The following is a 27,516-nucleotide window of genomic DNA, read 5'->3' on the forward strand; positions in this document are numbered from 1 at the left end:
TTTTTTTTTTTTTTTTTTTTAAACAGCTGGATGAACCAGGGTCCATAAACAGTGAGTGAAAATGTCATTAGAAACAACCAAGAAGCCTAACATTCCAACCCCTACAGCCCTTATGCAGGAGCCAGTGGCCTTACTTTTTCAGGAAATTCCAATGAACCGGTCACTTGGCTTCCTAGGTCTTGACAGCTGAAAAGCAGCAGATGAGCAGGTCTTTTAATAATAATGGCTTGTAATAAACAACAGTAATGAGTGACCTAAAGAACTATACAAAGCAATCTAGAATAATTTATCATGGAGGCAATGGATCCAGTCAAGAAAGGAATTCTAGACCAGCCTTCCAGCATGCTTGGCTTCAGTACTGGCTTAATAAGCAGCGGCAGCAGTTTCTGTTGTGGCTCAGTGGAAACGAATCTGACTAGTGTCCATGAGGACGCAGGTTTGATCCCTGGCCTTGCTCTGTGGATTCCTCCATGTGCTGTGGGTGTGGCCCTAAAAAGTAAAAAAAAAAAAGCAGCGGCCTTTGGCACAGCCCTCAGTCACTCCCAGCTTCAACTCCCTTCTCCTCCCTAAAATGGGTTACTGTGAAGATCAAGACAATAGTGGCCAGCAATCCTTAGATATCAATGAGCATGCATTAGTGATGACTGTTAGGTGTATGCACACACACACACAGGGTATGACTGAACACCAAGGGTTAAGCATATGCTTTGCTCTGTGAAAGCAGGCAGGTCTAGCAAACACCTTAGGGAGAATGTCATTTGGGAACCTACTTAATGTGAACAATTAATAGGAAGATATATGATTAACACTTTTCTTTTCCCTGATTTTCCTAATACTTTACTTTTCCCCTCTCTTTCCTTTCTTCCCTATGAGATGCCTGGCACAAAATGCCACATGAATTGAGTGAATTTGGGAAATGACTCGGACTCTAAATCCCCCTATTAAACAGTGTTTTTGGCTATGATTAGAGCTGTATCTTCTATCTGAGGAAAACTTAGAGGAATAAATGAAGTTCTTTTATAAGAGTTACACACTGGCTGTTTAGCCACTGAAGAGGGCACTGCTCATGTCATGGACAAACACCAGGATGCAGGCTTCAGACCTAAGAATTCGTGTGGCCCGGGGTCCAGCTGGCTGGGAACAAGTTGGAAACAGGTAGACAAGGGTTTCCGCTGTCAGTTCTGTTCTCTCACCCCACCCCCTCTCAGCACTAGGATGCTCTGGCAAAGTGCAACAACTCATCCAAAAGTTCCTGTTTCTGTAAATTCAATAAAAACACAATTAGAATGTAGTAGGTGCTAAAACGTAGTTTTGAACTTTTATTAAAAAAATATATTTGCAAACATATAAAATTTAGGATGAAAAATGCTCATTTGAAAACAGGTAATAACTTAATATTTGCAAACATACACAGATGGTATAAAATTCATACCATTAAAAATGTTAATGATGCTGTATTGCGCTCATGGAACAAAAATTTTGCTGTAATTCCAGAGCTTCTCGTGCCCACAACTCAGGGAGCTGAGACTCTGGTAGAGTGAAAGTCATGAGAGCCACATGGCCAAAGCAGGAATACAGAATTTAAAAAAAGTAAGAACGTATATTTTAAAAACATGTTTCTTAAGGAATCACACAGATAAAAGGGAAATACAATTTTGCATTTCCCCATTCAAAGTGAACGATATTGCATCATAGCATTTCAAATGAAGATGTCAAATACAAAACCGAGTGAAACATTGCACACATCTCTCCTGCTAAATTTGCTGAAAAACAGGCTCCTTGAGGCCCCGGCCCACTCAGGGAAATTTCTCAAGCACGGCTTTTAAAAAGCTCAGTGCAAACTGCTTTACTTGGTTCAGATTTTAATATTTTAGACACCTGAAAACACAGGGCACTATTGGTTCCAGAAGGCCCTTTGAATACAACCAAAGAAAACCAAAGACAGGTAAGAAAGAAACATGTGCTCAGCAAGAACGCAGGACACACATACGCCCTTGTGACTCCTTGTCTGCACTCACGAGGACTGAGCCCACTCGTGCCTGTGCCACCTCTCATTCTTCTGTGTTGTGACATTCTGCCCAGAGTTACAGTATGATGGCCGATTTTGTTTTTTAAGCAGTTAGGCACCTTCAATTTCATGTTGCATTATTAGTAATACAATGGCAGTTATGGCCTCTACTACCAAAATCAGAAAAACTCAAACTACATTCTTTGGGGAGGAGAGTAATAAAGCTGCATGGTTTAAAAATACTTACCTAGTAGAAGATTTGATGGGGTTTATACTTTTTACAAGAAAACATAGGTGGAAAAAGAACAAAATTCTGGACATGCAAAATCGGGTCATAATCTAAACTAAGCCTGCGCATCCTCTGGCAGAGAGGAACCCAGGTCAACTTGGGCTTGTAGCAAAATGCCACCTGGGGATGGCTGCCCGAAGTCCTCGCACGTAAGCTGTGGACACGCACATTCCCATGTAGGTGGCATGAAATGCTTCTCCCGACACTGACAGTCACTTGAAAACTTGGAACTCAAAGTCACACCTTACAAACCTCGGGAGAGATGCACAATGAGGAGGTGCTTCTGCCTTAAAGGAACATTGCTGCCTGGAGGTGGGAGCCCCTTTGAAGATACCACATTAACTAGACAAAAGAAAAGCAGTGCCACCCACCGGGGTGAGGGGGTGGGCACACGACAGACTGGGTGACCTAAATGCAGGTCACCTGGAGTTATGCAAACCTAGCAAGAAGCATCTCTGTTTTGGTGTCCATTCTGATTCAACTAAGGTTTAAAACTAAGATTCCAGTACAGTCACTGCAACGATGTAAACATGCAACCTAAACTAGCATGAGGTTCTGGACAGAAGCCTGAACGAGGAATAAGGCAACTGAACTGCGACTTTCTGGCCAGGGTCATCCAACTACAGCTATTCAGGCTTGGCCTGATTTCTCTGGGGACTCATTCTGGCCTAAACTTCCTGGTCATCGTGACAGTGAACTTCTGGCTTCTGAATTTTCAAAATGCTTTGACTATCTAAATTTGGGAGTTGAAACAGGTTTATCCTTTTCAAGTCTCCATGACTTGGGCACTTAAAAGTTTATTTTCACACTAAGGAAACACAGATTCTTTACTATCTATCATATTCATTCCTTGGATTAAAGGGTGAAAATGAACAGATCTGATTACAGATCTTCTTCAGGATATTTTCTCAACTTTCTTAATAGTGTACACACTCAAATCACCATTTCAATCCAAATGTCTATCGTAACAAGAATCCCTCGATTCTTCTGCTGACCAAAGCCCACTGCAATTACACCTGGGGTGTGAACAAACCTACCAGTACAACTCTTCTCTGACCACAGTCACATAGTTTCCCGGATACCATCTCCTGGTGTCAGGAACACTTCGTATTTTACTGCAACTTTCTCTTTCTGGATGATGCATAAGCAATTCATTTTTGGTTGCTGAATTTATACACTACCTTTGAAAACAAACTATTCCTAATTGAGTATGAGAACCTAGAAGCTTCCCTGACTTCTGCACAATTCACAAATAACTAGGTAGACAGCTATAGAAAACACTAGATTGGGAAGCAGAAAAGTTACCCAGGAAGGATTTCAGTTTAACAAAAGCCAATCAAAGTATACTAAAAAACTAAGACCAAACTAAAACAAGTACATAATTCACAAGTGATTTTCTAAAATCTCAGCTAGGAAAAAAAAAAATCTATGGATTTATGATTGAGTTACCATTAAAGCTTAAATGATTGTTCCCAAGGAACCATCACATCTGTCAGCATTATTCACAGCTAATCCTTATGCTAGCTGGTTGAGCCAATTGGGTTTTTTACCCCATCATTAAATAGTGCTCAGAAAAATAAGCAGTGCATCTTAATTGGTTAAATACTATAAAATGACCTGTATCATAGAAACGAAGACACTTTCATTCAAAGAATATCTTAAAATTACTATTGCTGAAATAAATCAAAATCTACTTTAAAATATTACTAATCACCATTACATGCCATAAAAGAATAAATATAAATCATGGCAGATCAATAGCAGCATAACAAAGCATCTTTACATATTTTCACACTTTGGGCTGTAAAAGTACTCACAGCCTAGGAATACATTGGTAAAGTTCTGAATTTCACACTTTGCTTCAAACTCCATATTCTACAATAAAGTAAGGGCAGTGTGAATAACAGCTCCCTTTTCTGCATAGCTTTAAAACTATTCTCAGTAGACTTGAGGAACAGAACCAGAATGGCTTTGTCAGATTGGTCCACTGGTCCTTTTGTCAAAGTGTTAAGGAAAACAATTAACAATGACTTCTAACTGTATTTAGACAGAAAAGGAAAATAAGGCTATGATTCACACAGAAACTCAACATTTTCAAAACCACTGGAGAATTTAACTTAAAAAGATCTCTGATAGAATTTGGGCCTTAACAGCCCCAGCCTTTGCCTCAAAGGTATGCCCTGCCTGCTCCCACGCTACCATAGGGCCAGCAGGGTCCTATTCAAATGTTGTCACCCCACTAGGAGTCTGTTGCATGGCACCTCTGGGGACACCTAAAACATAAGTAAGAAATTTCAGAACTTTTAAGGCCCAGATGGGGCATTAATATAAAATACACTTCACTTGAATACATCAGTCCTAATTTGCCAACTTAGAAATCGATGATCCTTAAAACTGGAAGCTACTTTGCACAGAGCTGTCTTTTGCTCTGTTCAGAACTTGACTATCACCCTAATGCTCAAGTTTTCAGGGGGAGGAGTGGAGGGATGAGGGGTGCAGGCTGGGCTGAACTCTGACTGCTGCAAGGCTGGTGACCCCTCTTCTCTAAGACCTTGAATGTGAAAGCGATCTGAAAATTAGGAAATCCTTATTACACAAACTTGCTTAGAACTGATGAAAACACCCACACGACTTAAAACAATGGTTATTTTTTTTTTTTTTTTTTTTTTTTTTTGGTCAAAACAAAGGTCTGCTGGTGATGCTTCACAGTGAAACCTCCATTATCACTGAGAACGTCACTTGGAAAACATTCTTAAGAAGTGAGTCTCTTTCTCATAGGCTCAATTTTAGGACTCTCAAAACTCAGTGTTCTTTTTAGAAGTTTCCATGATGAGGCCTATTTGTTTTTGAGGTCGACATTCTGCCTTCAGATTCTCTCTGCTCCAGTCATAGGTTGTGGTTGTCTTTGTTCTTGGTCAGAACCTGCAAGTAGACTTCGTGAAGTGTACTGAGGAAGCTGGAGTCATTCTGTAAGAGATGGTAATGTCACATTGACCTCGTCAGAACTTACCTCCTTGATATCAGCTTAGGAAAAGGCTGTACAAATGACTTGTAACTAATTACCCAAAGAATCTTACTGCCCATAGACAACCATGAGTAATATTTTAGAATTCACTCAGATATTTTTCCACCTGGAATATATATCGAGGATGAGAGAAACACTGGTCCTGGCTAGTCTTGATTTTTTTTTATTAACTAGTTTTCTAAGAAGAATAGAATTTTTTTTATAGAATGAAAATTCAAAGCCTAAATTGATATCCTACATACCTTGATTAGATGTATTAATGTATCCTGGAGCTGAGACTTGCTGAGGATAATGGAAGGCTTTCTCTGATTTTCTGATGTTCCAACAGTGAGAGGAGAAGGGGAGCTTGCTTTCCTCTCCAGGTCTGAGGACCTTGTGACTGTCTGCTGGAAAACACTTGGAGAGAGCAGGACCGAGGACACTGCTGAGGTTGTTGCAGTAACCAGTGCGGGGCCTGCCACCTGCAGGAGAACAATGGTCATTTGGCACCAGAGTATGGAAGCCAGCAGCCAGGCCCAGAGTAGGGGATGCCTGACAATAAGCACAAACTGTAGGAGACTGGAGAGCAGAGTGCAACATTAACTACCTGGGGCTCAGATAAACATTCAGGAGCAGCATTTGAGCATTTTAGTCTGGTTGGGAAGTGTGTTAGCTAAAGAATGACAAGCCTATTTCTATGATAAGGATGCTCTAGAGTTGTTAGGAGAAGTCAAGCCCAATCATCACAGAAGGGAAATCTGATAAATAACAGCAGGGTATGCACAATAAGAAGAATCCTAAGATAAATTAAAAATTTAAAGTTTTTACTTGAGGCTCAGGGAAATGACTGGAAGAAGGTATGAAGGAACTTTCTGAGGTGACAGAAATGTTACATATCTTGATTCAGTCATTAACCACGGGATATATGTACGTTGAAAAGCAATTTAAAAATCTGGGAGTTCCAGGGAGTTCCTGTTGTGGTGCAGCAGAAATGAGACCGACTAGTATACGAGAGGTCGGGTTTGATCCCTGACCTTGCTTAGTGGGTGGGGGATCTGGTGTTGCTGTGAGCTGTGGTGTAGGTCGCAGACGTGGGTCAGATCCTGTGTTGCTGTGGCTGTGGTGTAGCTTTGATTCACCCCTAGCCTGGGAACTTCCATATGCCATGGGTACAGTCCTAAAAAGCAAAAAAACAAAAAACCTCAAAAAACCCCCAAAAAACAAACAAAAAAAAATGCATTTTATTATATTTAAGTTTTATTTAGTAAAAAAGAGAATCTAAAAAAATCATTATGGAGTTCCTGCCATTGCTCAGTGGTTAATAAACCTGACTGTATCCATGAGGACATGGGTTCGATCCCTGGCCTTGCTCAGTGAGTTGAGGATCTGGCATTGCTGTGAGCTGTGGTGTAGGTTGTAGACACAGCTTGGATCCCGAATTGCTGCAGTTGTGGTGTAGGCTGCAGCTGCAGCTCCTATTCAATCCCTAGTCTGACCCCTAGCTGGGACCCTCCATATGCTGCGGGTGTGGCCCCCAAAAGACAAACACACACACACACACACAAACCCAGTTATATGAAGCTAGTTAGTTTCTCTGGTGGTGTTTAATATATTTATTATACCATTATAGGTTTCAAAGATTTTTTTTTTTTTTTTGCCTCTTTGTCTTCTTAGGGCCGCACCCACAGCATATGGAAGTTCCCAGGCTAGGGGTCAAATCGGAGCTGTAGCCTCCAGTCTACGCTGCAGCCACAGCAACGTGGGATCTGAGCTGCGTCGGCAACCTACACCATGGTTCAGGGCAACGCCAGATCCTCAACCCACTGAGAGAGGCCTGGGATCGAACCTACATCCTCATGGATGCTAGTCAGGTTCATTACCCACTGAGCCACGACGGTAACTCCCAAAGATAAAATTTTTAAAAAATAAAACTAATGTCTACCTCCTTCCCCCATGTAAATGTAGTTCTAGGCTAATAATGGCTAACCATCAGAATATACAAATCAGAAGTAATCAGCATTTTCAATAATCCTCACATTTGATACAATCGACAGATAGCTACATTTCTCTTTCTCCTGTCACTCTCCTCATTTACAAATAGTCAAGAACTCTGCCATAGTTTCAAGAGTATGGTTTTGGTTCTGAGCCATTTAGTTAGGTGTTTTTTTTTTGGGGGGGGCACACATATGGTATGTGGAAGTTCCCGGGCCAGGGATCAAACTGCCACAGTAGTGATTTGGGCTGCTGCAGTGGCAACTACAGGTCCTCTATTTGCTGAGCCACAAATGAATTCCCATTTAGTTAGCTTTTTTGGTGCAACACCAGGCTGACAGCTCCCAATGATCACATGCAGCACGACAAGCTACAGAAAAGATCTGTTAACAAGACCAGTCAGAAGCTGGCTTTAGTTTAAATTCTGAGACTTGAGGAGAGGCATAAAGGCTCAAAAAGGCAAATGGAAAGCTAAAATTCAGGCACTGAAAAAAACAAGTGTGCATGTCAAGGCTGGTAGGTAGTGGAGGATGAAGAAAAGTTTTAAACAATGAGGCAGGGGAGAGGCAGCAAGGAAGGGACAGAGAACACAGGCCTGGTAGGCTTTGTCATCAGAGCAATGGAAGCCAATGAGAGCAGGGCAGTGACACTCTTCCAAGGCACAGATGATCTCCTACTTATAGAAACCAGGCTGACACGCTCTTAGCAGTCACCCCTTCACAAACACTGAGTGGCTGACCCTGCTGTTGCATATACACAAGGGAAGACACTGGCACAGATGTCCTCATGCCTACAGAGGCCACAGCAATGAACTCTGCCTGGGGGAGCAGGGGGAGCCTGGTCTAGGGGTATCTAAGAAGGAGGGACCTAGGTTGAAAGCTAAAACTTTTTACTCAAGTAACAATGTTTTACTTCATATCTAGCAGAAGAACACACTGTGTTCTTCAGAAAAAGGGAATCCTTACCGGGATGGCACTGGATAACACCTTAGGCTGGGCAAAAACTTCAGGATCCTGGTTTTGCTGCATAGACTGCAATGTTTAAAAAGAAAAGATTAACGGATGTAGCAAATTTCTATAAAGATTTCTTAGTTATGGGGGAAAAATGTAGGTTAGCAGCAATAAGGAACAGTTCAGACATGAACTAGTTCCTAGATTCTTGAGGGAAGAGGCTGACAATACAACCAACGACTTGACTGCAGGATGAGAGCTTTGGGACCCTTGACTCCCTCCAGTTCCACCCAACAGGGATGTAGGCAAAGCCTTGAAGGCCTAAGGAAAAAGCTGAAACCTGCATCTCTTATACAAGCTCTTTTTACTGTTGAGGCTATAGAGATGCAAGATCCTGGCAGTGTGCTACGTTGTGATAAGCAGATTTAAGCTTTGGACAGGTGGCACTAAATGGTCTTCATCCAGAGTCACACTTTCCACATGTTAAAATTTTTTTTGGCTGTGCCTGACACAAAAGTTCCAAGGCCAGGGGCTGAACTCACACCACAGCAGGAAGCCGAGCCATAGAACTGACAATGCTGGGTCCTTAACCTGCTAGGCCACCAAAGAACTCCCTGACGTGCTAAATTTTATCCCCATTCACTGGGAGACATAGAACCTCCTGTTGTAGAGCAAATACAACAGAACTCAATAAAGCCCCACGTCATAAAATTTGATACTGCCACAGATGAAAATGTACATTTATGTAGGCTTCGCCCACAAGGAGGCATGCTGGAGAGCAGGGTGTCAGTCCAGAGGTCAAAATCTGGAGCGGGTGGCATTCAACATGGCCCACTGTGCTTCTATAACTACAGGAACAGTGGCAGCAGATGCATGTTGGGTGTGATACCTATGTGTTAAACAGAACATTCTCTCTCCTCCTTATAATGCAGACAGAAATGGCAAAGAATGACAGTTTAATGTAGCTGATACACTAAGTTTCTTCTCTTTCTGTACAGAATTTCAGTGGAATGGAACAAAATACTCCATTAACTAAGAAATAATATTCAATTATTATGATGGGCTCTTCCATACAATATTACTTGGTAAAAGTTAAGAGCTGGGGATTATTATTATTGAAAAGCATGAGATTAAAACCCTCAACCAACATAGTCGTTCAGAGTGGAAGGTTCTAACCCCTTGGTTTTGTGATCTTGCACAAGTCACTTCAACTCTGACCCAATTTCCTCATTTGTAAACTCACCAACCTTATAAATTATTGCAGGATAAACATTTTCTTCACCCCCCACACGCAATCTACCACCAAGTCCTACTGATGATACCTCTTAACAGATCCACTTGTCCACATTCTCCAGTGAAGGCCCCCCAGCTCAAGCCTGGATGACTGTCCTGGGTTCCTTCCTGATGGGCCATCCTTCTCCCGCCTTCCTCTTACCCAGCAAGCCACCCTTGGCTCAAAGCCCTTGAAGGACTGCTCAGGGCCCTGAGAACAAACCTCTAACACCGTGACATAATTTACAAAGTTCTGCTCATCAACCAATACCTGCTCCCCAATGCTTCTTTCCCTACAGATCCAGTCGCATAATAGTTCTTTAAGTTCAGCAAATAGCTTCCCACGTGCAGGCTCTGCATGAGGCTATCTTCCTTGCCTCCAGAAGCTCTTCCTCTACGCTAGCTCTGGCTGACTTCTACTAAGCCTTTGGCTCTCAGCTGAACACCAGTTTCCCTAGGAAGCTTATTTGACCTCAGGCCTCCAAATCCAGGATGCTTTTACAGCATCCCTAATGTGCCTGGCACAAGGCAGGAACTCAGCAAGAGTACTGAGGGTGCTGGGAATGGAACAAAATTTGGGATAATTTGGATCCAAGGTCCTGAGTCAAATAAGGACTCTTGGAACTGTCAGGCAAAAATGCCATAAGACACACTCCTGGAAAGGAAAACATAAATACTATTCCTTAGCTTTTATCAGTTGAAATAATTTTGGGAAATGGAATTGAGTTACAACACAAGTTACCAATGCTGTGGTTGGTCAATGAAGGGCTTCTCACCTCTCCTTTCTTCTAGCCCCTGACATATTCAAAAGCTGTTTCTTTAAACAACTCTCTGTCTCCTATCAATCAAAGTCCAGGGCCTTGCAGTTTCATCCTACCCAATTATAGCCACCCACCCTCCTGCCAGTACCTGAAGGGGAGCAAGCACCATGTTGCTGAGGGAGGCTGAGGCTCTTGCTGCTGCTGTTTTAGGGGGAGGCTCTATGAAGCTCTCAGGTGTGGCCAGCTGGCCAGCTGCTGGAGAAAAGCTGGGTGCCACTGCACCTTTCCCAAGTGACTGTGTCTGTATTTGGTCATGCTGTTGGGTCAACCTGAGTTTCTGGAGAAGATCAACACTTGGGAGGGATGTACTAGCTGTGTTTGTCACGTTCAGTGGGGCCCTGAATGGGCTCTGGCTGGCAGCCAGACTGGCCTGGCTCAGCTCAGGGACTGGCTGACTCGAGAGTGGAGACCTTTGTCTAGGCGTGGTCTTCACTGCCTGCATCATGGTGGTGCTTCGGGGTAAGCTGGGAGGAGCCTGTGCAGTAGAAGCTTCTGCTGGTAGAGTGGGACTGAGCACAGGGTGCAACGGGATCGCATAGCTTGGGGCCTGCTTTTCACTAGACTGTGTGATGGAGGCAGGAGTGATTAGCACCGGGGTGGTGACTTCAGGTTGCACTGAGTGGTGGGCAGCAGGACGGATGCCCATGTTTTCTGACTGAGGGCCCCCTCCTGAAGGCTCAAAGGAAAATGGTAGGAATGAGCTGGGCTCTTTCTGGGAGGCATCTCCTGGTAGTTTCTCCACTTCTTCTGACTCCAGACCCACAACTGTTGGCTGTTCCTTTGGTAAAGAGGTTCCAAATAATTCTTCCACCGTCAGATGTTTGTGTCCGGAAAGAGCAGACTGAAAAACAAATCGAACCATCCAATGAAAGAAATCTCTTGCAAATCAGTGTAACTAAACTTCTTTTCTATCAACCAAAACACTCTGCAGAAGCAAGGATGGGTAAAGTCTGGAAAATAAGAAATGGAACAAACTGAAGATGTTCTCGGGATTAAGGTCAAGGGGCATCTGATCTCCTCAAGGTAGTGGACAGAAATCTGCATGGGTAATAAAATTCAATTTTTAGGGACTCCAGGGTATAGTTTAGAATTTACCTTTTTTCATGGTAAAGATGCAATTCCTTTACCACAAAGTTAATTGCGCCTAATTGCCCCACATCAGTAACACATATAGGGAAATTATATACTCAAGAAGACAGAGGAACCAAATGCTGATCAAGCAATCCGACTTTTATTTTCATGATTCTTCATAAAAAGGTAGGCATTACACCTTGAGGACTGGGCCTTAAATATCGGAAAATAAATTTTACTTCTAAAAAAAAATAAAGTATGTAGGTGATTTACAGTATTATATTAGTTTCAGGTGTCCAACATAGTATTTTTATAGAACATACCTCAAAGTTATAAACTATTGGCTATATTCCCTGTACTGTACAATATATCCTTACATCTTACTTATTTTACTTTTTTTTTACTTTTTTTTTTTAATTTTTAGGGCCACACCTGCCACATACGGAAGTTCCCAGGCTAGGGGTCGAACTGGAGCTGCAGCTGCCAGCCAACACCACAGGGATTCAAGCCGTCTGCTACCTATACCACAGCTCAGGGCAATGATGGATCCTTAACCCAATTGAGTGAGGCTAGGGATCGAATTTATTTTTATTTTTTGGCTGCCCCACAGCATATGGAGTTCCCTGGCCAGGGATCAGATCCAAGCTGCAGTTGTGACCTAAGCTGCAGCTGTGGCAACAATGGATCCTTAACCCACTGTGCTGGACTGGGGATCGAACCTGTGTCCAGCATTCTCAAGACACCTCTTATCCTGTTGTGCCACGGTGGGAACTCCAGTTATTTGATTTTATATATAGTAGTTAGTACCTCTTAATCCACTGTCTTTTCTAATTTTTAATCATTTTTTAAATAGCAAGCCATTCCCCCTTCCTTCTCCCAAATCACAGAATCCTTAACAAAAAGGATTCCTGAAAATGTTAAGCCCAAAAATGTTAAATTTACATATATTTAGTGATCTGGTTTATTGATACCACTGCAACGAGTCAGAGGAGAAATATTTGTGCTTTCTATTTGTGAGCTTTCTTGCACCCTCCCTTCAAATAGTATTGCTGAATTCATTTAACCTTTATTTACTGAGTATCCACAGGGTGCCAGATTCTGCTCTGGCCCAAAGGACATACCAGGGAATAAGAAAAAAAGCCTACCTTGACAGAGCTTATGTTCTGATAGGAGACAAAACACTTTGAGAATGCAAGCAGGCTCAACTTATGGCTTTATTTCTAAAGTATGTGGACTTCTTGGTTGTTTACATATATGTTTACACAGAAAAAAAATTCACTGAAGCACATGATTCTCAGGGCCCCAGAAAGTCTATAAAGGCCCTAGGACATTGCATCTGAAATAAAATGATGGTAGTGTTATGGTATGATCATATTTCTATAGGAAAACAAGCTCAGCTTCCCCTAAATGTCTGTTACATCCATTTGACTAATAATCATGGTGTTAAGCAGGTGCCAGGGTATTGTGCTATGATGGGCAGTGGTGGGGAGAAGAGGAGCAGGTTCTGGGCAGCAGGTTCTTAAGGGAAGGGGGTTAGGGATCCCTTTTGCTGAGCAAGGACAACAGGGAAGGGAGGCTAGCACCGAGGACTGAGGATGCTAAGAGTTTACATGTGAGGGGCAGAAAAAGTATGAGGAGCATCACTGTGCATTTCACTCTGGGGTGAGGGCAGCATCTGCTGGGTAAGAGAGAGAAGGCAGGGCAGGAGATGGGAGATTGTGTAAGACAGGTGATGTGGAAAAGAGGGACAAGCCTCTTCCGGTTGTACAAAATTATAATTTCAAACCAAACAATTATATCTTAGGAAATATTCAATAAAGAAAATTCTATTAACATAAAAAAGCTAACACATAAAACTTGGCAAGTTAATGTGACAAGAGGCTTTTTTTAAGTGATATAATCTTCAAATGGTATATTTAGGCCCTCCACTAAATAGTGAGACTTAGTAAGATTATCCTATCACAATACTTTCTACCACTTACTTTAAGGGATTTCCCAGATTCAGAATCTCACTTCGAATATTAGGCAGCGCTAACATTTAATTATAAATTGTGAATGTAAAAAAAGTAAAAGATTTTATATAGTTTAATATTCTTACATTTTTACTTTTGGAAAAATTGAAGAGCTTATGGTCTGAAATAAAAAATACCTAGGTTCGGAGTTCCCGTTGTGGTGCAGTGGTTAATGAATCTGACCAGGAACCATGAGGTTGCGGGTTCGGTCCCTGCCCTTGCTCAGTGGGTTAATGATCCGGCGTTGCCATGAGCTGTGGTGTAGGTCGCAGACACGGCTTGGATCCCACGCTGCTGTGGCTCTGGCGTAGGCTGGTGGCTACAGCTCCGATTAGACCCCTAGCCTGGGAACCTCCATATGCCGCGGGAGCAGCCTAAGAAATGGCAAAAAGACAAAAAAAAACCAAAAACCAAAAAACAACAACAACAAAAAACCTAGGTTCAATAACCAGCTAGCTGTTAAGTGGGCAAATCACAGTATCTCTTTTCTTTTCTTTTGTCTTTTTAGGGCTGCACCCATGGCATATGGAGGTTCCCAGGCTAAGGGTCGAATCAGAGCTGTAGCTACCGGCCTATACCACAGCCACAGAAAGGTGGGATCCAAGCCGAGTCTTCCATCTATACCACAGCTCATGGCAACACCAGATCCTTAACCTACAGGGATCAAACCTGCGTCCTCATGGATACTGTTCAGGAACTCTTGCAGTATTTCTATTTAGTTCCTTCATCTGAAAAATGGAGGCAACAGTGGATAATTATGTCATCCAGGTATTGTGAAAATTAAATTTTCAATACAATGTCTGGTGCCCAACATGTATTCAATAAATGGATACCAGTTTTTATCATCATTATATGAACCCAAATACAGCCTTAAAAGTAATCACGATAAATTTGTGTTTGGATATATCAAATAATATGTTGGGATATTAAAAATCCATCAACTCCTTCTGGAATCTCATACTCCATAATGCAAAGAAATAACAACAACGAAACCACTTGATAGGGTATCAAGGCTGTGCTATTACAAATCACCCCATCGTTCTCCGATGCAAGGGGTCATTAAAGACACAGGTGTTTTGTCTGAAATTCACTGATAACATTTCAAATCCATTCACTGTAATCTGAAATAGACAATGAATTCTCATATGGGACAGAGGTCTCTTTCTCTCTGTCCAGACCACATAACTGTAGTGGAATGCAGAGGTTCCATTCCCCATGCTGAACACTGATTTATTCACTTTTGGATCCCTGGCATCAAGTGTCTATTGATAGGCAGAGAGAAAATGCTGTGCTCTATGAGGTACCTCACATAATTCCATGTGCAATAATACAATATTTGTGCTTTTGTGACTGACTTAATTTCACTAAGCATGTTTTCAAGGTTCATCCATGCTGTAGCAGGTATCAGAATTTCATTCTTTTCAAAGGCTAAACAACACTCCATTGTGTGTATATACCACATTTTGTTTATCCATTCATCTGATAAGTGACATGTAATTTGTTTCCACCTTTTAGCTATTGTGAATAACGCTGCTATGAACAATGTAAAAGTATCTCTTTCAGTCCTTGTTTTCAATTCTTTTGCTTACATATCCAGAAAAAGAATTGCTGGATGATAGAGTAATTCTACATTTGACTGCCACAATGATTTCCAGGGCTGCTGCACCACTTTACATTACCACCAGCAATGCAAGGTTCTTCATATCCTCACCAACACTTGTTGGCCATCTGTGTATACATTTATTTGGAGAAATGTCTATTCCGTCCTTTGCCCATTTTTCAAATGGGTTAATTCCTTTTTATACACATTATGTTTAGAACAAAATGGTGAGGATTTCTTGGCAAAAGAAGCACTGGACAACTACATTAATTCTTATTCATTAATGCAAATTATGTAGATCTCAATCACCACATTCTTTTTTTTAATGCATGCATGCATGCATGTGTGTCTGTGTGTGTATACCAACATTTAGATATGCCTACTTTAAAAAAGAGACCATATTGGAACTATCTTGTAGAAACTTAAGAGTCTTTTCCAGTAAGAATACTATTTTAAGTTGTAAGAAAAAGACCACTCAAACAACAGGACATGGAGAAGCCTTACCATGAATGAAATACACCTTAGGCTTCAAAAATGACATGATCCAGGTGGCAATTTCTAGCTGTCTAGTAGAACACGAATCAACATTTTTTTTTTTTTAAAGTCCTCTATCATAGCACACGGACATTCCCAGGCTAGGGGTAAAATCAGAGCTACAGCTGCCAGCCTACACAACAGCCACAGCAACGTGGGATCCGATCTTCATCTGCGACCTACACCACAGCTCATGGCAATGTGGGATTCCTGACCCACTGAGTGAGGCCAGGGATTGAACCTGCATCCTCATGGTTACTAGTCAGATTAGTTTCTGCTGCACCACAAAGGGAACTCCCACAAATCAACTTTTGAATAAGTAAAATTATCCACATTTACATGTGAAATGTTTCTACACTTATATTTAAAAACAGGTATTTCTAATGGCTTAAAATCTACTTCATATTAAAAAAAGGAAACTATATGGTAGAACGCTGCACCCTGACTGCAAATGAAGCAGACAGTTTCCAGATTTCTCCATGCTGCCTCCCTGCAACTTCTGCCAGGCCAGACACAGATTCTCAGACCTTCTCTGGAATAGGGTGTGTGGGATGGGTGTCAGAGTACTATTATTATTGCCATTTTATAGATGATGCTCAAGTACAACAACAGAACCAGACTCCAACCTAGTTCTAACAAGACACTTCACATTCTTAATCACTATTGCACTGCACTGAGATGTCCACTGAGCAGATTACAGGTTACTTAATCAACTGAATGGTGATATAATCCTCTGGGAAACAGAGGTACAACTATGGCTCAAAGGACTAAGAAGTGGACACAGGTCAAAATGGACCAATTTTTGGAAATAGGTAAATGGCTGAATCAGTCAAAGGAGGGTGAGTGAGCATAGCACGTGCCTCCATGTAAGCTCCCTAAAGCTCTATATAATCTGACTTGGAAAGGACCCTCTCTATGCTTCTCTGCTTCTGACAAGAAAAACTGGCTGCATTCCTCTAGGAGCTGGGCTTTTTATTCATGGATTCATCATCCCTCATCTGTGGAAAAGGTGAAATTTTATTCTTGATTCATGTCTGAATAAGCTTAAAGTCTAGATTCTGAGCTCTGCAATGCCTCACTTAAACCTAGTTTTAGTCTGACCATTCCCTTGGGAAACAGAATTTACTAAGTGACAGCATGTATGGTACTCAAAAAAATTCTTATAAATTATAGCAGACCATTGTTCCTTCCTCACCCTATTTTGCTGTTTAGAGAAGCTTGTATATATATTTGTCTTTTTAGGGCCTCACATGACATACGGAGGTTCCCAGACTAGGGGTCCAATCAGAGCTGTAACCGTCGGCCTACACCACAGCTACAGCAATATCAGATCTGAGCTGCATCTGCGACCTACACCACAGCTCACGGCAATGCCGGATCCTTAACCCACTGAGCAAGGCCAGGGATTGAACCCACAACCTCATGGTTCCTAGTTGGATTCATTTCTGCTTAGCCATGATGGGAACTCCAGAATCTAATATTTCTGTTTAAGTTTATTGTGTACATGTCAGATTTCTTACCTGGGAGTGCCCTGGGAACACTAGAAGGTATGATTATTCTTAACCACAGGGACCAAAAAAACAATACCAAAAAAAAAAATCTAGGAAAACAGTCCCAAGGGAAGTTTAACAATAAGTTAATTATGGAACAAGTAAAATTTAATACTATTAAAGCTCAAGAGCATTTTTTTTTCTCAGCACTAGATGGCAGTACTACTACACCAATGAACTATCTTTGCATAGGGCTGATTATGGATTTAAGCTAATTTTCGTCAATCATGGGGCTTTGATAGTATCCAGATCTCAATAGTTTACAAAATGCTGCCACTGTGGCCTATAAAATGGAGTTTTAGGAGGCCCATTTCTTTCCTTCCTTCCTTTTTTTTTTTTAGGGCCACACCCATGGCATATGGAAGTTCCCAGGCTAGGGACTGAATTGGAGCTACAGGTGCCAGCCTACACCACAGCCACAGCAACACCAGATGTGAGCCTCATCTGCGACGACGTACACCACAGCTCACGGCAACACTGGATCCTTGACCCACTGAGCAAAGCCAGGGATCAAACCCGTGTCCTCCTAGTCAGGTTCATTACTGCTGAACCACAATGTAACTCTAAGGGTCCATTTTTTTCATTTGGGTCTTACAGTTAGTCTGTGAGTTAGGCAGTGCAAGAATCCTTAATCCCATGATTCAGAAAGGAAAGGGATATATGTATAACTAAATCACTTTGTTGTACATCTGAAACTAAGACACAATTGTAAATCAACTATGCTCCAATATATAATAAAAATTAATTAAAAAAAAAAAAAAAGAAAGATGGAGTTCCAGTCGTGGCTCAGCAGAAATGAATCTGACTAGCATCCATAGGATGCAGGTTTGATCCCTGGCCTCGCTCAGTGGATTAAGGATCTGGTGTTGCTGTGAGCTGTGGTATAGGTTGCAGACCTGGCTGGGCTTGTTGTGGCTGGCATTGTGTGGCTGTGGTGTAGGCTGGTGGCTATAGCTCCAATTGGACCCCTAGCCTGGGAACCTCCATATGCCACTGGTGTGGACCTTAAAAAAAAAAAACAGAAAGAAAACAGGAAGTGACTGGCTCACTGGACAGTCATGGCTAATAAACCAGACCAGAAGGAATCTGGAGACTCTGCTCCTTCCCTGCCTCTCTTAACATCTATTTTTGTAAAATTAAATTTTACATAGCACTGCTTTTAATATATGTTTGGCCTTCAGGATCCTAACTCCAAGCACGGTAAAATGGAGCAAAGGTATATAGTATACAAAAATCTGTTTTAAATTAACCATCATCTACACACCTAAAAAAGATGATGGATACATTGTTCATGGGAATGTAAAATAGTACAGCCTCTCTGGAAAACAATATGGCAGTTTTTTACTAAATTAAAACATGCAATTACCAAATTACCCAACATTTACACTCTTGGGCATTTATTTCAGAGAAAAAAAATTTATATACAAAAACATACATACAAATGTTCATGGAAGTTTTATTAATAACAGCCCTAAACTTAAAACAATCCAGATGTCCCTTAACAGGAAAATGGTTAAAAATGTAAATTACACCCAGCAGTGAAAGGGAATTATTGATATACACAACAATTTCAATGAATCTTCAGGAGTTGTGCTGTATGAAGAAAGACAACCCCAGAAGTTTATATATTGTATGATTCCATTTATAGAAAATTCTTCTTTTTCTTTTTAGGGTTGTACCTGTGGCATATGGAAGTTCGCAGGCTAGGGGTCTAATCGGAGCTGCAGCTGCCACCCTATGCCACAGCCACGGCAACGTGGGATCTGAGCCACATTTATGACTTACACCACAGCTCATGACAGTGCTGGATCCTTAACCCACTGAGCAGGGCCAGGGATCGAACCTATATCCTCATGGATACTAGTAGGGTTTGTAACCAGCTGAGCCACAATGGGAACTCCCATTTACAGAAACTTCTTGAAGCAACAACATTATAGAGCTGGAGACAGATTAGTCACTGCTGGGGGCTAGGGATGGGAAGGGGGAAGGCTGGGAGGGTGCGACATGTAAGTCAGTGTGATAATCAAAGGGCAATCAAGAATCCTTGTGTGGATCTACTACATCTTGCCTGTGGTGGTAGATACACAAAGCTCTACATAAGAAAAAATTGCACAGAACTAAGTACACACATGCACATACACACACAAATGAGTATGAATAAAAGTAAGGAAATATGAATGAGATGGGTATATTGTGTCAAGATCCTGGTTGTGATAGTGTACTACATTTTGCAAGCTGTTATCAATGCAATAAATGGGTAAAGGGGACATGGATCTTCTGTATCATTTCTTATAGTTGTGTATGGATCTATAATTATCTCAAAGTAAAAAGTTTAATAAAAGAACTATATTTTTTACTTGATATTTGTTCATTTATCAAGCCATCAGTCATAAAGGGAAGTAATTCATTCAACAAATATTTACAGTGCTAGAGGCTGAGGATATAGCAATGAACACGGCAGATAAAACTGTATGCCCCCATGGAGTTTACATTTTGGTGGGGAGGAGACACACAATGAATAAATAAGAAAACCATACACCTTGTTAACTGGGAGAAAATAAAGCACAGCAGGACAGGGGCAGGGGAGGAGTCCTATTTAAAACAGGGTGGTGGAGTTCCCATTGTGGCTCAGTGGTAATGAACCCAACTCACATCCATGAAGATGCAGGTTTGATCCCTTGTCTTGCTGAGTGGGTTAAGGATCCGGTGTTGCTATGAGCTGTGCGTAGGTCACAGATGTGGCTCGGATCCCAAGTTGCTGTGGCTGTGGTGTAGGCTGGCAGCTGCAGCTCTGATTCAAGCCCTAGCTAGGAACTTCCATTTGCCGTGGGTGCAGCTCTAAAAAGACAAAAAGCAAAAACAAAAACAAAGAAACAAAACAAAACAAATCCGGGGCGGTCAGAGAAGCCCCTACCTGTATGGAAGACACTAGAGACCTGAAGGAAGAAAGGGAGCAAGCTACCTCTAGGAGGGAAGTTTTCCAGGCCAAGGGAACAGTTAAGTGTGAAAGCCTGTCCTGAGTCAGGGGTAGGTGTGGCTCATTTGTGTAAAGGCAGAAAAGCCAATGACATTGGGAACAAGGCAGAAAGGTAGAAGATGAGGCCAGGGGTAGGCAGACCAGATCGGGTAGGCCTTGTGGGTCACTGCCATGACCCTGACTTTTATTTCAGTGAGGTAAGACACCACTGGAGGATTTACTTTATGTTATACCAGGATTACTCTGGCTGCTGGGTTAAGAGAAGAGAAGGGAGTGGCAAGGGTAAAAGCTGAGAAACCAGACAGAAGGCTAACAAAATCCAGATGAAAGGCAGTCACATGGACCAGGGGATATGACAGGAGAGGATGACATTATGTTGCTGCTTGTATATATATACTTGGACAGGTGAACAAATCAAATTTATACCGCATTAAAATCCTTACATGATGTTGACTCTGCGTTAGGTTACTTTGGCCAATGCTAGGGGTTTAGCTGTACCAACCTTATCTTGTAACCCAGATGGTGTCTCTTCCAGAGTCTCAGTGCTTCCCAGATTGGAGATCTGAGTGCTTGGCTGTAACCCAGGGCTGGAGATATTTGAGTCACCCATCTGATTCTTAAATTAAAAGGAAAAGTATATCACATGAGAAAGCTTTCTATTGTTTGGCTCACAAAACAGCATTCAAGGTTATTATAAACACTGTTTTAAAAATCAAGCAAAAAAATCTTTCTAAATGTTTGCTTTGTACTCACATGTAAATAACCTGAACAATAAAATTTCTAGAAAGTGGAACACGTGATTTTAAAGACAAGTGTTGGTAACAACTCTTATTTTTATAACTCCTTTAGGGAAAAGTCAATAGCATTACTTTATTATGTACTCTCTTCCATTTATTTATTTATTTATTTATTTATTTAGTTGGCTGCACGTGAGGCATACAAAAGTTCCCTGGTCAGGTTCCCTGGACAGGCATTAAACCCGAGCCACAGGAGTGACTGATCCTTAAACACTAGGCCACTAGGGAACTCTCAGAGTACTTCTCTCTCTTTTTTTTAGGGCCTTACTTGCAGCATACGCAAGTTTCTGGGCTAGGGTCAAACTAGAGTTGCAGCTGCCAGCCTACACCACAGTCACAGCAATGTGGTATCCGAGCCGCATCTGCAACCTACACCACAGCTTGTGGCAATGCCAGTTTCTTAACCCACTGATGGAGGCCAGGGACTGAACCCGAATTCTCATGGATACTACTCAGGTTCTTAACCTGCTGAACCACAACAGGTACTCCAAGAGTACTTTTCTTTTTTTCTTTTTTTTTGCCTTTTCTAGGGCCGCACTTGCGGCATATGGAGATTCCCAGGCTAGGAGTCTAATTGGAGCTGTAGCCGCTGCCCTATGCCAGAGCCACAGCAACTCGGGATTCCAAGCCACATCGGCGACCAACACCACAGCTCGAGGCAACGCCAGATCCTTAACCCACTGACCAAGGCCAGGGATCAAACACGCAACCTCATGGTTCCTAGTCGGATTCGTTAACCACTGCGCCACGATGGGAACTCCCCAAGAGTACTTTTCAAAACTGATATAAATCCCTAACCAAGCAGAGCCTTCCGGGTGGAAGAAGAGGTGTGAAGCTTTTCCAGAACTATGTGCTAGAGGCTAACTCCTACAGCCCCAAACCATTTACTGCCACAGTAATTTTACAGAGATAAGAAAAGAGCATTCTAGGGAGTTATTTTCTGGTGCATTGGGTTAAAGATCTGGCGCTGTCACTTCAGTGGCTGAGGCAGCTGCTGTGACATGGGTTTGATCCCTGGCTGGGAAACTTCCACATGCTGTAGGCAAGGTAAGAAAATAATGAAGAAAAAAAAAAAAGAGCATTCTAAATTTTTTAAGGTAAGAAAATCTCTTTTTCTTTCAAGCTTAAAACTATAGATTTGTTTTCTTTTTGAACTACTTCTTTCTTTTTTTTTTAAGGGCCGCACTTTCGGCATATGGAGGTTCCCAGGCTAGGGGTCAAATTGGAGCTATCGCCGTTGGCCTACGTCACAGCCACAGCAACACAGGATCCGAGCCGTGTCTGTGACCTACATCACAGCTCACGGCAATGCTGGGTCCTTAACCCACTGAGCGAGATCAGGGATCAAACCTGCAACCTAGTGGTTACTAGTCAGATTCATTCCTTCTGCACCACAATGGGAACTCCTAAACTACTTATTTCTGTTGGCCCTGGAGGTGACCCGCCCCAATTCCCTGAGCTCTGTACAGGTCTCCTCCCCTTGGTCCTCCCGGTCAGCACTCAGAGTCTCACCCTCTCATACTCATCCTTGGCTCTGCTTAGCATCTCCAGGATGTCGATGGGCCTGTGGTCACTGCAGCCATTGGCCTGGTTGGGACTCTGCTTATCCCGAGCTGCTTGCTGGGACCGCCGTGTCTCTTCTTCTAACACGCTAGAGGAGGAGAATGGGTTTTAGAAAGACCTCTTTCAACACAATCTGACCCCAGAACCCTTTGGGTATCCACCTTCCAAGACATAGGAAGAATGCCATTCTCCTCAACACCATTCTTGAAAAACAAAACACAGAGCCTCGGCTACCTCATTCCAGGAGTATATGACTAAATACTTTACCATCTCATTCACAACAGTACTAACGAATATATTTCACTGTTAGAAGGCCTATATAACAGAATTCCTTTCCAGAGTTGGTAGAAGCAGGTACCTTTACTAAACTAAAAATCTCCTAAATTATCTCATTATTTCTCTCTCTTTTTAAAAAGTATCTCAGAAATAATCAGACTAATTATTGAAAATGAATGATGCCACCAAGACAAAGGAAGGCTGCAGAGCTGAACAAGCCCCGTGGAGAGTATAGATTGATAATGGGCTAGCAAAGAGAAAGAAAGATTAGCTTCTTGAGAATGAAGGTCTTGGTAAATCTTCAAAGGTTAATGACAGCACTACAAGCAAACAAAAGACTTCCCTTGTTCTCTCCCTAAAAATCACTAAGTGGGTGACTGAGGTCAGGGTGACTGTGGCAATACTCTTTGGTGCTGCTTAAGCTAATTTTGCATTTGAAAATATATAAAGCATGAAAAACTTGAGGGCTAAGTCGAAGGCTGGGGTCTTTAAATCTATCTGAGGGGTTTCATTTCTTAGGAACATCCTCTCTCTCCTACATATGAAAGTTTAAAGCAATTATAACAAACTATGAGAAAGTGGGGAGTTCCCACTGTGGCTCAGCCATAATGAACCCGACTGGTAACCATGAGGATGCAGGTTTGATCCCTGGCCTCAGTCAGTGGGTTAAGTATCTGGTGTTGCTGTGGTTATGGTGTAGGCTGGCAGCTGCAGCTCCAACTGGACCCCTAGCCTGGGAACTTAAATACGCCAAAAAAAAAAAAAAGGTGAGAAACTGAAAAGCTGGTCATGACATTTTATTGTTTCTTATATTTTTATTTAAGCTTGAAATAAAAGTAATAAATTTTGATAAGGCAATTAATCCTTCTTTTAAAGATCCATTTGGGTTTTTTTTTTTTTTTTTTTCTTTTTAGGGCTGTACTCATGGCATACGGAGATTCCCAGGCTAGGGGTACAACAGGAGCTACAGCTGTTGGCCTGCACCACAGCCATAGCAACATCAGATCTGAGCTGTGTCTGCAACCTACACCACAGCTCATGGCAACACAAGATCCTTAACTCACTGACCGAGGCCAAGGATGGAACCTACAACCTCATGGTTCCTAGTCAGATTCATTTCTGCTGCACCACGACAGGAACTCCCATTTAGGTTTTAATTCCAACTGTGATGAATAGGCCTACCTGCCACAGGATACAGGCACAGTCACAACTTGATTATATTAACTGAGAACTTTCCAGACACTGATGATGACAAGTACGAAAACAGTCCAATAGTAAAACATTTGTAAAAACCTTGACTAAGAGGAGTAAGATAAGAACAGGCCACCCAGTGTCAGCTTACTGCTTTAAAATAGCCTGTCCAGGAACTCCCATTAGTATGTGGGGGATGGTTCTTTTATTTGAAAACACTGGGTTAGACAATATTAAACAGATTAAAAAAACAAAACAAAACAGCAAAATCATTCTGAGTTTTTTTCTATGGCATATGGAAGTTCCCAGGCTAAGGGATGAATTGGAGCTACAGCTGCCGGCCTACACCACAGCCACAGCAACGCGGGATCCAGGCCGCATCTGCAACCTATACCACAGCTCAAGGCGACGCCAGATCCTTAACCCACTGGACAAGGCCAGGGATCGAACCCGCATCCTCATGGATCCTAGTCAGGTTCGTTAACTGCTGAGCCACAAAGGGAACTCCAATCATTCTGAGTTTTTAACATGCTCAAATGTATTATGATTTTCCAAGAATGGGCTTGTAGACTTCCCCAAATTTATTTGACTGTAGAATCTCCTCTTGAAACAAGATTCTTATTTGGAAAATGCTGCTTTAAGGTAATAGCGTCATTTCTCTATTTAGAGTCTTACAGTTCCTAACAGGATTATTATTTCTAAAACACATGTAGAATCATAGACTTGATGGCAGACTGAAAGAAGACTGGCATGTGACATGAGGATCAGCATTCCTTTAATAACCAGAAAAAAATACCACTAAAATGAGTTATTATTTAATACTCAGTTATAGGCCACATCAGCCTAAATCCACCTGCATCAAGGACTGGTCACACAGCCTGTTTCTGTCTACCACCTGCCACGCAGCCTAGCTTGCCCATGTTGGTATTCAACCTCTCCCTTGACCTGGATTGGATCTGTGATTTTGGTTCAAAAGAAAAACATTTTTTTTTTTAATTAAAAAAAAAAAACATCTATAGGAGTTCCCGTCGTGGCGCAGTGGTTAACGAATCCGACTAGGAACCATGAGGTTGCGGGTTCGGTCCCTGCCCTTGCTCAGTGGGTTAACGATCCGGCGTTGCCGTGAGCTGTGGTGTAGGTTGCAGATGCGGCTCGGATCCTGCGTTGCTGTGGCTCTGGCGTAGGCCGGTGGCTACAGCTCCGATTCAACCCCTAGCCTGGAAATCTCCATATGCAGCGGGAGCGGCCCAAGAAATAGCAAAAAGACCAAAAAAAAAAAAAAAAAAAATTATAATAATTACCAGTGTTCACCCATCCAATAGGCTCACCCACTGCTGAAAGCAGAAACTGACTGGGTGGCAAGGAAGGAAACTCTGAGTGTGCCAGGCTTGGACTCTAAGGTCTCTTCTAATTCACACTTGGTAAAGAGTGTCCTTGTCTCTCTCTCTTCCTCTCAAACCCCCAAATACGCTCCTAAGACTATCGGTAAGTTCAGGAACAAAGCTCACGTCCATGAGTTCTCCAAAATTTTATAGTTTATGTACAGGCAAACATTCAAAAAGGATTTTGTTAAAAACAGTTTCTGGCAGACTAAATTTCCTCTTTAGGAGAGTCAATATTTTCCAAGTTTAGTGAATTTTCAACTGTGCCACGACCAAAAAGAATTTCCAAATTTATATATAGTATAAGTCTAGAAACTTGCTTGCAGTTCTACATAGCTTCTCAGTTCTTATTAACACCTTTTGGAATAAATCAATTTTTTACTTGGAGAATGTTTATTACATTGCAGCTGTCAAAACAGCAATGGCAAGAATTAGATTTAATAGAAGGGACAACGACAGGCATTTTATTTAGATGCACAAAATGCCAAAAGGAATTTTACCTGTATTTCTGGTTAACAGAGGTGATATTCTGAAATATGTAGCAAATAAAGATACAAAGAAAGATAAAGTGGCCTTTTAAAAATCTTTGGTGACCAGAATGCCACTTATCACAAAGTTAACATCAATATACTAGGATACTCTCCTCAGTCATAAATAGGTCAGACCTTTGAAAACTCACTATCAACAGTTTCCTGAAGGCGTTCACTAATCACCTGCAACATGACCCCTGCTTCTTGTAAAACAAACTGAAAGCTTAAGCTAATATCCCTCGTTTGGGCATTTCTAGTGATGGTACACTGAATGCCCTTCTTTTCCCTCTGTACTTCTCATTTCTACTTCTTTATCTTATTTCTAGGTTCAATACAATATTTGCAGATAGGCCTTCAGTCTTCCGTTTCATACGATGCTAAGTCTTGCCTTAGGGGTATCACCTGCTGTGATAGAAAAAAAAAGCACAAAATGGTTTCCTGTGAAGAGCTGTTAGTGCTATAAGAGCCAGATTCTCTCACTTTGGGCCCCGAAGCTTTCAATCTGCAGGACAAAGTTTATGTATTAATATACTCGAAATCTGCAGAACAAAGTTTATGTATTAATATACTCGAAAGTTTAGATAGTTAAGAAAACTATTGTGGATTTCAGAATAACCAAGAATCAACAAATCTCTATCTTCTAAGTGACCAGAAGTAAGCATCTGGCTATCACTTTCAAAACTACAAAAAAGTGGTCATCGAACAAATGGCTTTGAAAAAACAGTTTCTATCTCTTTCTAGAGAAAAGCTGTTCTAAAAAGAAAGTCTGGTTCTAGAGAGTCAACATATTTTCAAATGAATGATACAAGTTGATATGGAACAACGTCCTTGGGGTGCATACAGTAATAAACTGGCCTGTCAGTGAGCTCAGAGCTGGAGCAAGCAAAGCAGGAAGCCGACAAACATCCAATTGAGACATGCTAGCAGTCCTGGACTATAATGTGGTCTTAGCAACAGGCAGTTCTTTCAAAGTGCAAATATATCTGGAACTGAGATTTGGGGCCTAGTGATTTATTTACACCTTTGTAAGAATTAGTTTAAAATCAGACTGTTTCAAAAAAAAAAAAAAAATCAAGACTGTTTTCTCCCCAAAAGTGTAGGTAAAAATCTTGCAGGAGGGCAAAGGGAATTTTGATTTGACAGAGTTTTTTGCCTGAATCCCTGCATTTCTGAGGGGATTCAGGCAAAAACTGCAAAGGAAACATAAGTGCATTCAAACTCACTGCCCACTGTAGTTTTCTGTTCAGAGATGTAACACCTCAGGCCCCTCTAGCACCTAAGTGTCTTGGGCTCCCATTAACCAGACTGGCAGTACCAGCAATACAGGTAAGCTGCATGAGGGGTATCTTCTGTGGACCAGTCTGAAAAAGGACAATGGCCCCTTAAAACATCAATCCAATGAGGACTAGAAACTATTAAACCTAGAATCTGTCAAAAATAAGTTCATTTAGTGGAAGTAGCCATAGATGTGTGCATGAGTTCTTATCAGCTATTGAACACAGTTCAGTTCCATATGTGAGAGTGGAAATCTGGAGATAGCCTAAGTCAGAGCCACTGCATGTGGGAGTTAGGCTGTGCACTGGATGTAGAGGGTACCCTCTGGAGCTGGGCATAAACACATGTTTACCGGTTAGGTTCTGGAGACTGACTACAGTGCAGTCATTATAGATACTAGAAAGGACTATTTAATGCCCTGG

At 41.8% G+C, this 27,516-nt stretch overlaps 1 protein-coding gene across 2 annotated transcripts in view; it reads right to left on the reverse strand.

Annotated features, from left to right (window-relative positions):
• DCP1A (decapping mRNA 1A) overlaps window positions 1,293–27,516 on the reverse strand; it is a 63,048-nt gene continuing 36,824 nt past the window's right edge. The window contains exons 3-8 of one of the 2 annotated variants that reach the window (XM_021068463.1): window positions 22,390–22,528; window positions 20,583–20,696; window positions 10,425–11,177; window positions 8,259–8,324; window positions 5,565–5,783; window positions 1,293–5,264 (exon numbers count right to left, since the gene is read on the reverse strand). In XM_021068463.1, the coding sequence (XP_020924122.1) occupies window positions 5,184–5,264; window positions 5,565–5,783; window positions 8,259–8,324; window positions 10,425–11,177; window positions 20,583–20,696; window positions 22,390–22,528 (1,372 nt within the window). In that variant the 3' untranslated portion in view covers window positions 1,293–5,183. 2 annotated transcript variants of the gene reach the window in all.

Source organism: Sus scrofa, chromosome 13 (genome assembly GCF_000003025.6).
Source record: "Sus scrofa isolate TJ Tabasco breed Duroc chromosome 13, Sscrofa11.1, whole genome shotgun sequence".
Taxonomy (NCBI): Eukaryota; Metazoa; Chordata; class Mammalia; order Artiodactyla; family Suidae; genus Sus; species Sus scrofa.